This window comes from Clupea harengus, chromosome 20, assembly GCF_900700415.2.
Source record: "Clupea harengus chromosome 20, Ch_v2.0.2, whole genome shotgun sequence".
NCBI classification, from domain to species: domain Eukaryota; kingdom Metazoa; phylum Chordata; class Actinopteri; order Clupeiformes; family Clupeidae; genus Clupea; species Clupea harengus.
Genome location: NC_045171.1, coordinates 20,175,928 through 20,192,214, shown reverse-complemented (window position 1 = coordinate 20,192,214; position 16,287 = coordinate 20,175,928). Strand labels below are relative to the sequence as shown.

The following is a 16,287-nucleotide window of genomic DNA, read 5'->3' as shown; positions in this document are numbered from 1 at the left end:
CTGAAATAAAATAATTGCCCCGAGAAAATCTAACAAAAACTATACAAAACTAATAATATTCGAATACCAATAATACAAATCCTAAAAAGACAAAATAAGAACAAACACAACGTCATGCAAAAATTGGCAAACGTCGTATCAATTGAAGGCGGTGGGTGTCGCACTCCCAAAATGTTGTGTACGGTATGTAGCTTTAGCCGACAAGGATGGCAGTATGGTGTGTCGGGACCTATACTGGCAATTAATTGGAAGTAGTAGTAGTTATGATCAAGTGAAGAAGGCAGATATGACAGTAAGAAAATTGTGAGTCCTGTATAGGTCTATTTGAATGTAATGGTGGAAAGTGGTACAAGTCAGGTAACAACACCTGTGGTGTTGAAATCAAAGGGAAAAATCCCCCAATCTTTAAAGTCACCTTCAAAGTTGCCACCAACGGGAATCGCGATTATCCTTGGGAATGTATGTAGTGAGACAGACAGAGAGTGAGTGACAACGTAAAGTTTTTAACGACCTTAATTTCACATGTGAGCTCTTTAGGGTTTTTTAGTTAACTATACTAGCAGGATTGGACTTGAAAACCCATTTTTATATTGTTTGCCTGATGTAGAATGGTTGAAATATTTAGTTGTGTTCTTGCCTTTTATCTGTGTTAAAGTGCAGTCCGCGATTCTAATCCCAGACACTTTTTGTCAAATTCAGCATATTGCTCCTCACGGTCCTCTAGCAATCGAACCAATCACACTGTGCTTCAGGAGCATGGAAGGGTAGGGTGGAATTTTCATTGGCTGTTGAGCTCAAATATCAACACCCTTTCGTGAAACAGAATTGGGGACTGCATCTTTAACAGGCTTTCAGTCTGAAACAAATGTTGCCTATTGCTTATGTTAAGTTTATTCTTGAAATGTTGATATCTGCACTAATCCTTGACAACTTTTATCCTTAACTAAAATTACTAAACCAAAACTGAAACTATAATAAACTAAAATGCAATAAAAATGAGTCCAGTTAAATAAAAACTAAACTGAAATCAGTGAAACCACTGGTGAAACTAACTAAAACTAAACTGAAATTCAGATTTAATACAAACATATTATAAAAATAAAACTGTAATTGAAAATGGAAAACTATGATAACCTTGCTGGAACGACATGCATATCTCGCCTAACAATAAAAGAATAACTCCGTTTATTTCAAATTGAAACAGCCATGTGCAAACTGACCTTATGCAGTGCCAGTGTAGACCACACGTGTGACAACCTGAGGGCAAGAAAACCGAAGTGAAGCTGTGATATTATTTTGTTACACAGTGAATCCATCTAACTGATTCCTTTCTTCCCCTCCCCTACTCTCCAACACTCTTGTATCTCCACAGGGCTCGCCTATGAACACAGATGAGTACCTAGTGAACTGATGTGGCTTGGCACGAGGCCTCAGCCCGCTGCACCAGTCCTGACTACACCTGTGTATAGAGTGGGCTGATGTCTCTCCTCTGCCAAGTGTGGAGCTTTCTATTCACTTGTCAGAAAAGTTGCATTAAATTGTTGGAACATGATTATCAGTTTGTATGTATGATTATTATAAACCTGTGATTTAATGACATCCTGTGTGACATGGTGTGTTGCGAAAAGGGTACATTAATCACCCACTAGGTAGAATGGGTTTGATGAAGTTGGCGGCACTGCTACTGAATGATTTCCTATCCTGGGTTAATGATTGTCATGTAGTAGTCCTGCATTCAGGTACCTTTATTAATGAACCATCATTAGTCTCATACAAAAGTAACAAGAACAAAGTGTGAGGCTTTTAAGCATACATGGATATCTACATTAATTATAAAATGTTTAGATTACAGTCTGCTTTGACTAATCCCACATGAACAGTTGACCTTTGGCATGTGTTTCTTGAGTACACTGTTTAAACATTCACAGTCACTGTCTGAAAATGAATGCAAACCCTTAGATTTCATAACTAGCAGAGCCACCTTTAGCAGCCAAGACCAAATAAAACCTTGAGATTTTGGCCATTCCTCCCTAAAAATAAACAAATTTTGAGGTATTTTAGTGTTAGGATATTGTAATGTTCTCCAGTAAAATGTACTGTTCCACAACCTGAGATGGCAAAGTTTGTTAAGGTATCAGGACAGTGCCATTTACGAACACGAGAATGAGACTTATGCTGAAACACATGGATATGTTGTAACAAAACCAGATTGGAAGAGGTAAAACTATGGTACTAGTTCAAGATTGCATTAGTCTATGTTACAATACCATGATGCTTGTAAATGTTGCGTTGTGCCTGTTTCCTGGAACATGACTTTTTGATGAGAGAAATTGCCACTATTGTAGTGGATCGGAGTGAAATCCTCTTTCCCTCAACTAGGTCCCAAAATTGAGTCCATTTTATTATATAATCCCTTATAAACTAGCTGCTGAGAGCTTCTGTTTTAACACTAGCAAAAGCCGATCATTTAGCCGACATGATTACTGTTTAATTGTCAAAAGGCACTCTGTTCAGTGTGTTTCTGCTGGCAGGGCAAAGCTATTGATAGATGGATCAACAAAAGTCAATTACTTTATCCTTTATTTTAAAAGATGATATCACTTCCAACAGTAGTAGGTGACATGGTTAAACTAGATTTCAGGAACTTCCCTTTCCTTTTGATGTGTGTATTTGTGAAGGCACTGAAGTGTTGTAATGGTCTCATGTGACCAAGTTCAGGATGACTTGCCTACGTTCTGTGCACCACATCACAGAGTTTTTGAAGGATCATTTAAAACCAAACATTAAATTGAGGGGGCGTTAGAACACTGGATTTCCACACATGTAATCACTGATATACCATAATAGGAAAATAGTCTCCGCGTTAAAGGACAAACAACTGTCTTGCTGTTTTGTGATAATATTCAAATCCCTAAATGGTCCTTTTTGTCACATGCCTTGAAACTGAAGGTCCTTTAGTATTTTCTCCAAAAATATTTTCAGGTGGCTGGTTGTATCTCAGTCCTCAGCTGTATAAGCGCCAGAGGGTCATACAGTTAATACAGTATCCAGTTACTTTTAGGTAACCTATGTCGTGGTTTACAATTTAGATGGATCTTCACAGTATCCTCAGATTGAATGTGCTGCCATGATGCAAGAGAGGAAGTAGTTCCACTCGTTCTTATCAAGCCAGTTCTGTTCTGCAAACCACAACACAATGGAGTTCAGCCATCCCCACCCCCACTCCAACAGCACACACTCCCAGACCTTATCAAGCCAGTTCTGTTCTGCAAAACAACACGAATTATGCAGGGTAGACTACAGGGCACAGACATGCGACTTCATAAAATTACACTACATGCGAGCAGTGGCCCACAATCGTGCTTTACAATATTCCCATTGTGTTCTATTTTTATATCTATGGTGTGAGCCGCATAGACGAATCTCAGATCTGTGAGATTGATCAACGATTGGTAAAAGTAGTTGTGTTAAGACCTAACGAAACAATGGATTTACAGTTGAATTGTTATGAATGACATGTAAATTACGACTTCCCAAATAAGCACTTGGTTCAAACAAATATGCTTAAGAAAGTATTCATAAAGAGCGGGGGGAGGGTCAACGAATCACAGTGACACACACGGTTGTGTTTGAAGACATCTGTACAGCGCCCCCTGTTGACTGGACTGACTCAGGTCTTCCTTGCCACAGCAGACGTAGAGCAAAACAAGGGAGCGGCCGGCGTGGGGGCGTGCCGAATCTTACGCACATTACGTAGCCAGCTCAGCCAAATTCTCAACTGGACAAATACAGTAGCAGGTCAATTGCTCCTATCAAGTTTTGAAAATAGATTTTGCATATCGCCATGGAAGTGAACACATACAATATTCAAGTTCTTCTGCAAGCTGCGGAGTATTTGGAGAGAAGAGAGCGAGGTACTGTCAAAGTTATGAGCGATCTGTCATTTAAGGTTGCTTACTTGGAATTGCCGTCCATGTTCAAAACCAATGCCTAGCGATAAGTTACACTTACAACGCCAGGTTAGCTTGTGATATTTACGTGTTTCGATTTGCACCTTAAACTTGACGTGGATTGTGTCAAAGTATAACGTGTATGGAGCTTCAAATTTGGTGAAAATGAGTTGGTTGTTGCCAATTTTAGGGTTGACTAAGTGACCTACATTTGAGATCATCATTGTACACAAAGGCGCGAAGTCGCGGCAGATTTGAAAATGCAACTACACAGTTTCCTTAGACATGCTCCATCAGTGAATGAAAATTCAGACATTATCTGTGAAAGTTATAATCTTTGTACTGTTTGTGGAAATTACATGAATTTTAACAGCAGAATAGGCAGAAATAGATTAAGGTGTCTAGCGAATGGGTGACAGTCTATCTTGCGGCGGACTGATGCTGATTGCGCCAAAAACCCGCGAGCCTCTGTCAAATGGTTAGCCGCCCGGTCCCGCAAAAAAAGTAACTTTTCCATAGCTACGTAGTTTTACTACAAAATAGAAATTAGTGGTAATGTTGCGTGAAGTGTATCATTCCAGAAAGACATATTGTATCCCTGTGTTTGCCATTAACGCGTTACGGTTGAAAGTGAATGACAAGTTGGTTACTTTGTTGTACAGAGGCGGAACACGGCTATGCTTCGGTCTTGCCGTTCTACAGCAAAGGAGTCTCCGATAAACGTAGTAAGCAGAAGAACAAGAAGAACAGCGCTGGAAATAGCAGGTGAGGTTATGTAACTCTATCTGACCTATGTTGGTTACGTGGCCTTTGGGAAGAGTGCCTGTTTTGACACGTAAAATGACTGTCTGTGACTAACTGCTTACCACAAAGCAGGGATTTGCAATCTCTTAACCAAATTATTCACTTCTGCTATATCTACATCAGCGTTGTGTACGATCGTTAACTAATTTACACCAATTATACCCTTGTCTGTACAGATCAGTCCACAACGAATTGGAAAAACACAGGTAAGAAGAGCGAGACACAATGGTTTATTTCCAGTAATTTGTCATCGTGCCCCAGTCTACAACTGTGTTTCATATCTTCTAGGCGAGCTCAACTGAGACACTGCCTAGAGCAGCTCAAGCAGGAGGTTCCGCTCTCTACAGACTCGGCTAGAAACACCACTCTTAACCTACTGAGAAGAGCGCAGCTCCATATCAAGGTAAAGTCTATGCAGCCTGCAATTCTTGATCATATTTTTGTGCAATTTATTACAACAGGGCACTTTCATCTCAGCTAGTGTAGGGGTTATATATTTTGTCACTATATGTGGTGTTTTTGCAATTAGTTGGCATCCTAAAATGTACCTTTGGTATCTGTGTGTGGACAAAACAAGCTGCTTCAGGATTTCAATGCAATGGTGGACTTATGTGAATATGTTTGTGTTGTGTAAAGTATGTTGTAGTTCTGAATAATAAGGTTTGTTTGTCTAAGAGTGTAGCAGATGCATTGTTGGACAATCTCGCTTGCCTTATAGTACTAGGTTTCTTCAGCCTGCTTCCAGGGTCTCAAAGCTCTGCATACAAAAGATTTCAGTGACCTGGTATTGTAGTGCTTGTAGTTGGCTGAGTCATATGTAGGTACTCAAAAACAGGAAACGCTTACTATGACTGAGGGAAATGGGGCATGTATAAACCTACATAAGCCTTACACATGTGCAAGGCAAGGTTTATTTATTTATAGTTTATTTTACTGCGCCGTTTACAGCACATAAATGTACATAAAAAAGTAGAAGATTTTTTTTAAAGCCATCTCTGACCCCCGCATTTTGGCTGGTTTCATGCAGAAACTCCAGGATCAGGAAGAGCGAGCCGAGTCGATGAAGGGCCAACTGCGCTGGAAGCAGCAGGAGCTGCGCGTGCGTCTGCAGAAACTGCAGGCCGGAGCATCCACGGCATCGGAGAGGATCCGCAACGACAGCCTGGGCTCCGTCGGCTCCGTCGTCTCCTCTGAACGCTCGGACTCCGACAGAGGTGAGGCACGGTCACTTGCATTATCAGACAAACACAAGTGCTGGGTTTTCCCCCCCCAACAGCACACACTCCCAGACCTTAAGCTGAAAATAGAGAATTAGTCACATTAAGTCAGAAGTTGTAAGACAAAGAGCTAGTTATTTTCTCACTGGTACTCAGTTAATGCGACACCATGCCTTTGGATTGTAAGGCTTGTTTTCCACATACCACAATAGGCATAGCAGAATGCTGTCAAATAGGCTAATGGCTAGTTGTACTAGCCTTGTGAAAGTTGTTAGGAAACACTGTATGACTTAGATGAAGGATGCTAACAAATACCTTCCTGTGTGTAGTTCTTTTGGGCATGAACCTTGTGTCAAGTCTTTGTTAAATGAAAGTACTGTACCATCCAACATGACTTATTCCACAATTTACTACATTAGTGGTTGAAAAATGAGAAGTATGTTGGGAATAATACATGTTATAGTTAGACTACAGTTAAAAACATGTTTGATAAAAAAAAATAAAAAAAATATATTAACAGAGAAATGAAAAATTGAATATTAATGTTAATCCCACTCTTAAATATCCTTTCTGCAGAGGATGTGGAGATCGATGTGGAGAGTATGGTCTGGACACTGGAGGCAGATGGCTGCACACATTCAGGGGTGGATCACAGTTATTCCACCCCTGACCGTGTGTGGCTATGATTGACGTGTGTGTGTGTGTGTGTGTGTGTGTGTGTGATGTGGTGCGTGTGAGTGTGATCATCCCACTCTGGAGAGTGGAAACATTCCAAATCAGTTGAAAAAGAAGACCTACAAAGAAGTGGATATGCATCATGATGGGACTGGAATTTTTATTTTTCATTATATTTCCAGTCCATCACTGATGCAGAACATGTCGCTGTGGCCTTCTGGAGATGGATGAATTCTAGAGAACTTTAGAGGATTGAAAAGCATGTTAAGGACTTTGATTTTAGAGAAAACATGATTATCAAGTGCATTAACTTAGGGAGAGGAAGAAAAAACCGAGACGATGCAAAAGTGTTGTGAACCCGTGGTGCTATAGCCTCTCCCCACCCACTCACTCACGTCAGGAACTGAAACCCAGCCAGTGCTTCGCAACTTTTCAAGCTAACTATCTTTTTAATTTTTTTTTGTCCTGTAAACACTCTGATTTTTACCCTGTCAGCTCCCAGGCTTCATTTCAGGGTCCGTCTGCATAGACAAGCTTGCACTTGTGTCCTGGACTTCAGTCTATTTATGGTTTTGTCCATACATGTTGGTCTAGATTATTTTTTGTTTTGCCCATTGTTGCACAGACATCCACAAAGCACTATTTTTTGTCCATTTAAAGGGGTGTTTGGCAACATTTTACAGATTTGAATACAAGAGATCATGTCTGCACATTTTTTATGAAAATGAGTGGAACATTTTCATGGTAAGGACAAAATCCCTTCGCCCACTGTCAGAGGCTCCTACATGGAGCAAACCTGTGACCTGACTGGCATCTTATCGCCCTTCTTGACTTTTATGGTTTTATACAAGACCTTTAAGATATGTGTAACCTCTTAAATACATTTAGGAGATGACTTAGGCTGATAAAGGGTGTATACGTCAGCACAGGAGTGACTAGTCACTGCTTTGCCACTGCCTTTGACTCTGCCCTTCACCCTCTAAAGCTGTGGAAACGTTCTGTCCTCCAGATTGGATGGGTCCATGACACATGCTGGCCTACCATGTAGGAGAAAACTAGCGGGTGTGATGGGGCATGGAGCTCTTTTGCAGAGGCATACGACAACAATATGCAGTGAAAAGGAGTGTTACTGATCTGAGCTATTTGAATTTTGTTTTGTTTTTTTAAAAGGTGCTTGAAAACAGTTCTTTGGTTTGACCTCATAGGAGAACAATTAAGCTATAATTACAGATCTTGAAGGTGCCACCTGGAACTGTTGCGTTCTTTGTGGCAACTTTCAGTTCTATGTGGCCAAGTCAAGGAACTCGTAAGGTTATAGATGGCACTTTTTTCTGGAGAGTAGGTTAGCTTTAGGTAGATGTAGTACTTGCATGCTCCTGCAACAGCTGGTGGCCACTACAACTGAATGTGCAGTTTTACTTACAGCTTCTCCCCGATGAGCTGGTACCTCAACTAGGTGCACCTCAACAATAAACAAAAACAAATTACATATCAGTAAGAAAACATACATGGACAAACCAGTCTCCCTCTCTTGTCACTAATCTGACTTATGCAACATGCATCAGTGGTGGTGTTCACCAGATTTAACAGGTTTTTGTGAAGGACCTTTGCCTTTTTGACTGTGACCACCGGAAGCCTTATTGCCTGTTTCTGTATCACTGGAGAAAGAACGTCACCTATGTATTTCTGTCCTTTCCTACGCCCTGTATTCCAATGTAGCATTTTTATACTAGTGTATACACTTCTTTTGTATAAATAAATATTTTATGTATTTAATCTTTGTGTTTGTGTGTGATTTAATGTCATGATAACTTAGGTTCATGTTCATGGCTAAGATCTGAAGAGCTGCAAACCAGGCGTAATTACCACTATCCTGAGAGTTGGATTGGTGAGATCATTAAATCTGACTTAAAGGGCATTCAGATGGTTTACATCAGGGGTCTCAAACTCAAATTACCTGGGGGCTGATGAGCGTCCAGTCTGGTCAGTAGGGGGCCAGATTTATTTTTCTATTGGCTTGCCTATCACAATACTATAGATACCACTTTTGAGTGTGGCAAATCTACCATGTGTGATCAGTGTTACAATGTTTTGTGTTGTTGAATAGCAAGTAGCTGACCTGGGTTCAATTCCTGAGCAATGCAAGTTGCTCTTTGGATAAAGGTGTTTGATATAGTTGCATTTTTAGTCAAAATTTCCATCTATATTGATCTAAAATGAATAGTGTACTGATATGGTGCGCCGTCTGTTGCTATTCCTTGGAGTGACTATCCTGTGGTACGGCCTTGCATTGTTTTTACCCAAAGTAATTCCTCTTTCACTTCAAACTGGTTGTTAACACCACAGACAAAAATTGCGAGCTGAGCATTATCATTTATGTCAGGGCTCTCGTCCAGAGCCACAGAATATGCACTAAAAACTTTTGCCTTTGACACACAGCTAGATTTATTTTCTGATAATGACCGCTGGACTATACATTATCCCGGTTAATGTTCGTTTAGTTGTCAAAACGATAGAAGACATTCCTCCAAAATACCTCATTTTAATGATTTTGTTGCCATTTCGTGACTACAGCTAAGAAAAAAATATTCTTCACGCAAATAGAACTTTAAAGTTTCGGGTGTTACTTGCTGACTTCAATTAAGTTTTCGTTACTTTAAAGGACTGGACTACTTGTGGAATGATATGAAGATGTGAATTAGAAGCACAAAACCCGTTGCCAATGGCAGCGGTAAACGTTGGGGTCATAGACATATATCATATATGTCTATGTCTATGTCATATATCATATATGTCTATGGTTGGGGTGGTCCATTCAAATCAATAGAACTTTTTGCAACATTCTGATATGAAGTGGCGGCCGCATGAAATCGATTGGCGGACCGTATCTGGCCCGCGGGCCGGGAGTTTGAGACCCCTGGTTTACATGCATAACCTTTTAGGTTGATTACATTGGATTAAATTAAATTCGCCTTCACGAATAGAATAGAATAGAATTTTTTTAACAATGTCCATGTATAGAAATGGTAGACACTTCTCTGTTTGATAGAAAATGTTTATTATCATTGAGCATATTTCATTAAGTGGTTAGTACTGTAACACTTTTGTAGCATCTAAGCAACTTAATCATTAAACAAGCCCATTTATGCTTTGGTGGATTTGAATGGTGCAGTTTATTTTTTCAGTACATTTTCAAGCATATATAGTATACAGACATTGCTGCCCACTGCAATCATTTCTCACATTTCTGTCAGTTTTTCTCAGTTGCTTTGGTACAATTCTCAGAGCAGAATTAAAATCCTCAGAACGGTTCAAACTCCAGATCATATAGTCACTTTTGCACACCATAACAGCAATTTCTCATTCTTTTGAACATTTTGCACTCAGCACTCTTCACGCAAAAGGGTTTAGACAATCGTTGATTCAGTTCATTCAAAGGCAAAAGCTGAGAGTAAAACCTCATAGGCCACCAAGCCAGAGTGGATGTTCCAGGCCAGCATGGGGGGAATACAGTACTGTAAGTGTGTAGCACTGGAACAGAAAAACAATGTGCTAAGTCATATTTTCCTACCTTTCTCAAAATCATCTAAAGGTATCACAATCAGAAGAATGAGGGGGGGGGGCAAACTGTATGTATTCATGTGGTCATTTGGGTCAATGTAAAGTCAGGGAATGGTGTGGTGGCCTCAAAAGCATGTTGATTACTGTTCCATCAATTTCCTTCTGTACTTTATCCAATGGCAAAGTTCTCTTCTGAGTGAAGGTGAAATGTCTATGATCAGGTTACATAGTATTACTTCATAAATAATTAATGGGTGATCCATAGTGTGGTGCTGTTTGTACTAATTGTTCTGAAAAATGCACTCACTGTTTTGAAAATGTTAAAAGACGATTCAAGAAATGTACAAAAGCGACTGAGAAAAACTGTAATTACCATCTCTAATGGTACACCTGCAATGCACACCCCAGCCAGTCTTCATTCACATTTGAGGACCAGGACACAGACGTACCTGAAATGCTTCAGGCCTAACTGCATACAGTGCTGTTTAAGAGATCACCTCTTTATAAATTGGCTTACCCTGAGCTCTAGTGATGTTATGGGTAAGTGCTTCATTAATACAATGGGGCGACTCTCCCACAGTGGTAACGTTTTGGTGATCCTGTCCTCACTTCTGAACAAAGGCCCACAGTTCACCCAATCAGGCCAAGACTGCAATTAACGTGGACCCATCATATGACAAAATCACTTCAATTTGAAGCAATGGAACTATTCAGAAAACACAGAGGGGGCGGGGGCGGAGTGACAAACACAAACGGAGAAACAGAAACAGCATTTGATAACGGAACCCACAGAATGGGAAAGGAATCAGCATGAAGGCAGTGAGACTGTCTGCTGAGAGAGAGAGAGAGAGAGAGAGTGAGACTGTCTGCTGAGAGAGAGAAAGTAAGGTATGTAGATCTACATACAAAGGAAAGAAGACGGATAAATTAAGACCCACATGTATTCCCACCCACCCTCGATTAATGATAATAACCCATAATAACTACTCTTGAACAGAGCAAAACTAAATAGAGGAAGATGTAAATCTCCATCCATCCTTCATGTCTTAACCTGGGATAAGGCTGATGTGGAGATGCACTCAGGTCAGATAGGGTTGACTAGGTCAGACACAGGGAGGATGGATGCTCAAGAGCACTGCGGTGTAGCAAGTGCATGTATGGGAGAGGGGAGTATAGGTTGCATTAGTGGGGGCCCGTGGCCCTCCAAACCCCCCTTCAAACGTATTGCTTCTTCTGAGCCTGGGAGGTCAGGTCCTTGGCCTTCTCCTTGGCCGCCAGGGCCGTTTTGCGGGCCTTCTCCGTGGCCGTCTCTGCCAGCGTCTTGGAGGGCGTCTCGCCTAAGGTGACAAACACATCCAGGTCCCGTCACCAACAGCACCATACAGCAGTGTTTCTCAACTGGTGAGGTGCAACCCAAAAGTGCGTTGCAGAATCATTCTGAAAGGGTCAAAGTGTGTGTGTGTGTGTACGTGCGTGCATGCATGCATGCATGCTCCCTCAGAATTGTAATTTGTTGTATAAAACTAATAAACTTATATTTTAAAATGAAAGAAGCGGAGTCGTTGCTGTTCTCATGTCTCAATCTCAAAGGGCAGTTCTCAGAAAGAGAGAAAGATAGTTCTGTGTGCGCGCCAGATGCATGCTGTATGAGATTCCAAAGTGTTGGCTACAGTAGTGCTGTAACATGAGTGGGGAGAGCTTCAGCTTACTAGCAGTCTACATTGATGCCACTGCTGGGCTAGTTGAATCTTTGCATTACAATTCATAATTCTGTTAGAAAAGTCAAACGTTTCGCTAATTACTGTAGTTATATTGCTAGGTAGCATATTGCATATTTGCAGTTAGCATGTAGCTTTGTGTGTGGGAAAGGAATCAACATGTATGTTTGTATAACGAGTTAATTTGATGAAGAATATAACTATAAGAATATATGTTTGAATCATTAAGTTAGGAAAAGATGAAGCAATAGTCCCCAGATAACTTGACAGTTTGGTTAAAAAAAATGTGTTGTTGTATCTGTCCGATAATCAGTGTTCAAAGGATTACCTGTCTAATGTTAGCAAGTAGGTAAGACCCTGTATAGCAGTGGTTCTCAACTAGGACCCACAATATCCCATGGTCTACCATGGTCCAATGGTCTACCATGGGATATTGTTGGTCCCAGTTGAGAACCACTTCTATACAGGGTCTTACCTACTTGCTAACATTAGACAGGTAATCCTTAGTTTGAACACTGATTTAAGTATTTACGGTCACACTTCTAAATGAAAATCTCTAGCAAAATACACTGCCCACCAAAATTATCCCCATTTCATGGCTTTCCTTGAAATTATATAACTTTAGATAAAATATTGTCACTACGACAAACGCCAGTGTTTGTGGTCCCTTGACTATACTGAGTGTCATCATTGAGAGTTCATTAATAAAAAAATGTAACTGGTCTTCATCAACACAATACATTTCAAGTCTATACGTTATATTCCATATTCTTACACAGCGAAAAACACATATTTGGTGCATGCAATGATTGTGTGTTAGATACCCCAATACGACATCACTAACACAATCTCAGCCTGGAAGAAAGACATCGCCTAGGCATAACTGGAGGAGTGAGCTAAGTTTTCTTAAGAGGCAAATGAGGTAAATAAAAGGCTTTGTATATTGTATAGCTCGAGAGACGAAAAAACAAACAAAAAAAGGGCCATACCTTGCATTCTAGACAAAACATATTCAAATCCTTTCATGGTCTTGGTAACACTGGTCTTGAATCTTGCAAGACCAAATTCCTAAGAAAAGATAAGGAAAGAAAAGAAAAAGAGAAATTAGTGAAATGCTTAAAATGTTCCTTGGACCGAAAGTGATCCCAGACATCTGAAACCTTGCCCAATGGCAGTGTACATCTCTATGGCAACATATGTGGCTACATCTATGGCAACATATCAATGTAGCCTCTGACAGCTGGGGGAGTCACATTTTATGACAGCCTTCCATGTACATCTTTCAGCAAAGACTATTTGCAGCACATAGCCAACCACTGCTGTAATGCTGGAAGAGACAGAAAGGGGTTCCAGAAGGGGTGATAAACCAATGGCCAGTCCCCCATTGTGACTTTCCCTCTAGGCTTAAGGTTGTTCCTCTTTCCCCTACTGACCTGGATGGCTCTGGATAGTCCATAGAGGCTTGAGGAGATCCATGCCTCACGCTTTATCTCTGTCCAGTTGTTGTTGTCTGGATTCACAACATAAACACAACGCTCCTCCACCGACTAGAGAGAGAGAGAGAGAGAGAGAGAGGGGAGGGGTTGTGAAGGGCTGGTTGTAAACTGAGAGACAGACATGAAAGCCATTCCAGCACATGAATACTCCATATCTTTTTTAATAGGATGACTGTTGATTTTGTGACAGCTCCATCTCTCAAGTACAGAGAAGCAAAACAATCTTCACCAGACCAACCAATTCAAAAAACATTATTTAACAGCTGTACCAACTGCAAAATAGGTAAGAGGCTAACCAACAAACACAACATCTTAAACCATAAGCCAAAACATGGAATGCAGAAAGGGACCAGTCAATGTTAATCCGTGGATAATGCTATCTGCCAAACAATCGTATTTAGCCTCACCATGAGGCGCGCGTGAGTTATGTTCCAGGTGAGCGTGGTCATGGTCCGGTTCTTTGGGTCAACAATAGAGTCCTCAATTATGTACGCATGGCGGGCCATTTGCTTGGGCAAGAACTTTTCTGCCCAGCGCGGGGATCTGTTCGTTTTGGTCAACAGGCGCCTGGAGAGGAGGCAGTTGTCAGGCGTCACCTCGCGGAAAACGATGTCCTCCGTCAAAACATGATTGCTAGAGTAGCCGCAAGAAACAGATAGAGATGATTGACAGAAATATAAAAACGTATTCATATGATTCTGCGGAGTTAGTCATCCAGTTCTGCTAAGTTTTTTTTCCTCTTATTTCCTCTCTACTTACGGTGACATGGAGTATTACCTATAGGGGTTGGGGTATCGTTCCCAGAATGCCAGGCAGACTTGGTCCCATGAGTTCTTGAGAAGACCAACGCAGTGGAAATATTTCACCATTGTTCCCAAAATGAACAGTGTCAGTTGACACCTGCAACGTAACCGACATGAAGTTTGTATGAACGTTGAACACGAACGTTGTTTTGCCAAGACAGTTAGAGATATTTGGATGGCAAAATAAATGTTTCAATGTTACCTGAATGTTTATGTTCCCTCCCACCACAACAAATTAGCCTGTAAAACACACAACATTACTAATTATGTCTGTAAATGTAGCTGGTGTAATGTTATGATAGCATACCGGCTCAACACAACGTTTAAGTCAACGCTACTGTTACCATTACCAACAGACATTTGTCGAACTTGATAGTAGCGTTACAGGTTTGTGTACAAGATGCTAAAAATGACCTTTTGCTAGCTAAGGACAGCTACATAAAACTTTTCACCATAAGCATTCGGTCGGTCGATAACGAGGTTTATCCTCAATGTTATGTGCCCAATGTATTCTAGCTACATCTGTGGTATTAAATGGGTGAGAGGTCAGACATCATCCATGCATCAGTAACATGTGGTTAAATGTGTTCCAACCCAAATCCAACGAAAGAAGTCATTCACGCGAAATGAAAATGTCACAAATTCGCCCTTGAACTTAACTGTTACGGATCTGACATCATTGAAACATTGTCACGATTAAAAAGTTAATTGTTACGTACGTTGAACAACACGGTCAACCGATTGGGAAATAATTTGTACAGAGCTAACTGGCTAGCAAGCATTAGGTTTTCTGTTACTGGGGTTATCTTCGAGAATAAAACAATGCGGTCGTTGCTCGTGAAATCTGCAAAACAAACAATTAATACAAATAGATACTCATTCTTACCTTAATGACAACACCATCTACGTAAAAGTCATTTTTCTATAACTACTTTACAGGGACATTTGTCCGAACTGTCTACATGACAGACGTGATCAGAAAAGGGAAGGTCATGGTTGACGCCATTTCCGGAAGAACAGTGAAAACTGCAATGAAAAGTCTACACTGGTGAAACGGTTTATATCGGATCTAACTAGGTCATCGTTTGTATAAAAAATATAACAAGCGTAACAAAAAGTCTAAAGAAGCAACTCGTATTACTATTATTTCAGTAATATTTCACTCACAGTATAACAATTTACGTCTTCCACAATGTTACTTCATTTATGAAGTAATCCATTCAGTTTTCCTCGTCCTACTTGGCGCCAGCGCTTTACTGGGCTGGAGTGAAAACCTACGACTAGTGGTTGCGTTCCTTTAGGAGACAAGTTAACATGTAGAAGCTCATAGATTGATTTTAAAAAAATCTAGGAAGACATATCAGTGAAGTTATCGAAAACAAATACGTTTTAGTGTTTGTACAGTAATAACCTACTAATTGTGAATTTCAAGCGATAGTTTTCCTTCTTTCAAATATTTGAAATCACTCTTTCCGTTTCATAAACGGACTACAACTCAAGTCACGTGCCTTGTCACGTAAACCCTGACGCATCCGGTTAGCGCTTCTTGTGAAGCGGCACTCGCATGCTCTGAGCTGTAATCATAATCTCCACGCAATATGCGTTTTATGCTACTACAAAAATAAATCAGCAAGCCGAGCAATACAAATCGTCATTCTGATCCGCTTGTGGAGGCGTGCAAACCAGTGACGTCTTCTTTAGGTCCTTATCACCTCGTTACAAAAAAATCGAAACAATTAAAATAGAGGCTGAAAAATACACTAGGAAGACCTCAATCAATAAAGTTCTCTCTCAAAGTGGTGATAGAGACAATTCCACTTACTTTTAGATGTGGCGAGTCGATTACCTCCCCGGCCCCCACAAACAATCTTAACAGCCTTCCAAATCCAAGAGCCTCAATTGAAGTCTCTGGTCAAATCAATTGAGAATGATCACTGTATTTTACCGAAATTCTATTTAAAAAAGACACACTATTTAGCTTAAATTAAAAGTTAACCCCACATTTCACTGTTGGCATAATCGGTCATGTATCCAGACAGTGGTTTTCCTTCAAACTGAAAATA

General features: G+C 40.5%; 2 protein-coding genes across 4 annotated transcripts; one reads left to right on the top strand and one right to left on the bottom strand.

Annotated features, from left to right (window-relative positions):
• The first annotated feature begins 1,397 nt into the window (after positions 1-1,397).
• Positions 1,398-8,422, top strand: mxd3 (MAX dimerization protein 3). The gene is made up of 6 exons (XM_012833923.3): positions 1,398-3,914; positions 4,613-4,715; positions 4,931-4,960; positions 5,043-5,157; positions 5,782-5,968; positions 6,548-8,422. Exons 1-6 carry the CDS (start codon positions 3,845-3,847, stop codon positions 6,655-6,657), a joined length of 615 nt encoding a protein of 204 aa, XP_012689377.1. The 5' UTR covers positions 1,398-3,844; the 3' UTR covers positions 6,658-8,422.
• A 2,669-nt stretch (positions 8,423-11,091) lies between these two features.
• Positions 11,092-15,463, bottom strand: prelid1a (PRELI domain containing 1a). 3 transcript variants are annotated; one of them, XM_031558116.2, is made up of 7 exons: positions 15,392-15,463; positions 14,427-14,464; positions 14,199-14,321; positions 13,829-14,054; positions 13,359-13,472; positions 12,915-12,993; positions 11,096-11,544 (listed from the first exon to the last, which is right to left on the bottom strand). In XM_031558116.2, exons 3-7 carry the CDS (start codon positions 14,288-14,290, stop codon positions 11,423-11,425), a joined length of 633 nt encoding a protein of 210 aa, XP_031413976.1. In that variant the 5' UTR covers positions 14,291-14,321; positions 14,427-14,464; positions 15,392-15,463; the 3' UTR covers positions 11,096-11,422. The 3 variants fall into 3 exon arrangements, with proteins under 3 accessions (XP_031413977.1, XP_031413976.1, XP_012689376.1); XM_012833922.3 differs by lacking the exon at positions 15,392-15,463 and adding an exon at positions 15,111-15,287; XM_031558117.2 differs by lacking the exons at positions 14,427-14,464; positions 15,392-15,463 and having other exon boundaries at positions 11,092-11,544; positions 14,181-14,319.
• Between the last annotated feature and the right edge of the window lie 824 nt (positions 15,464-16,287).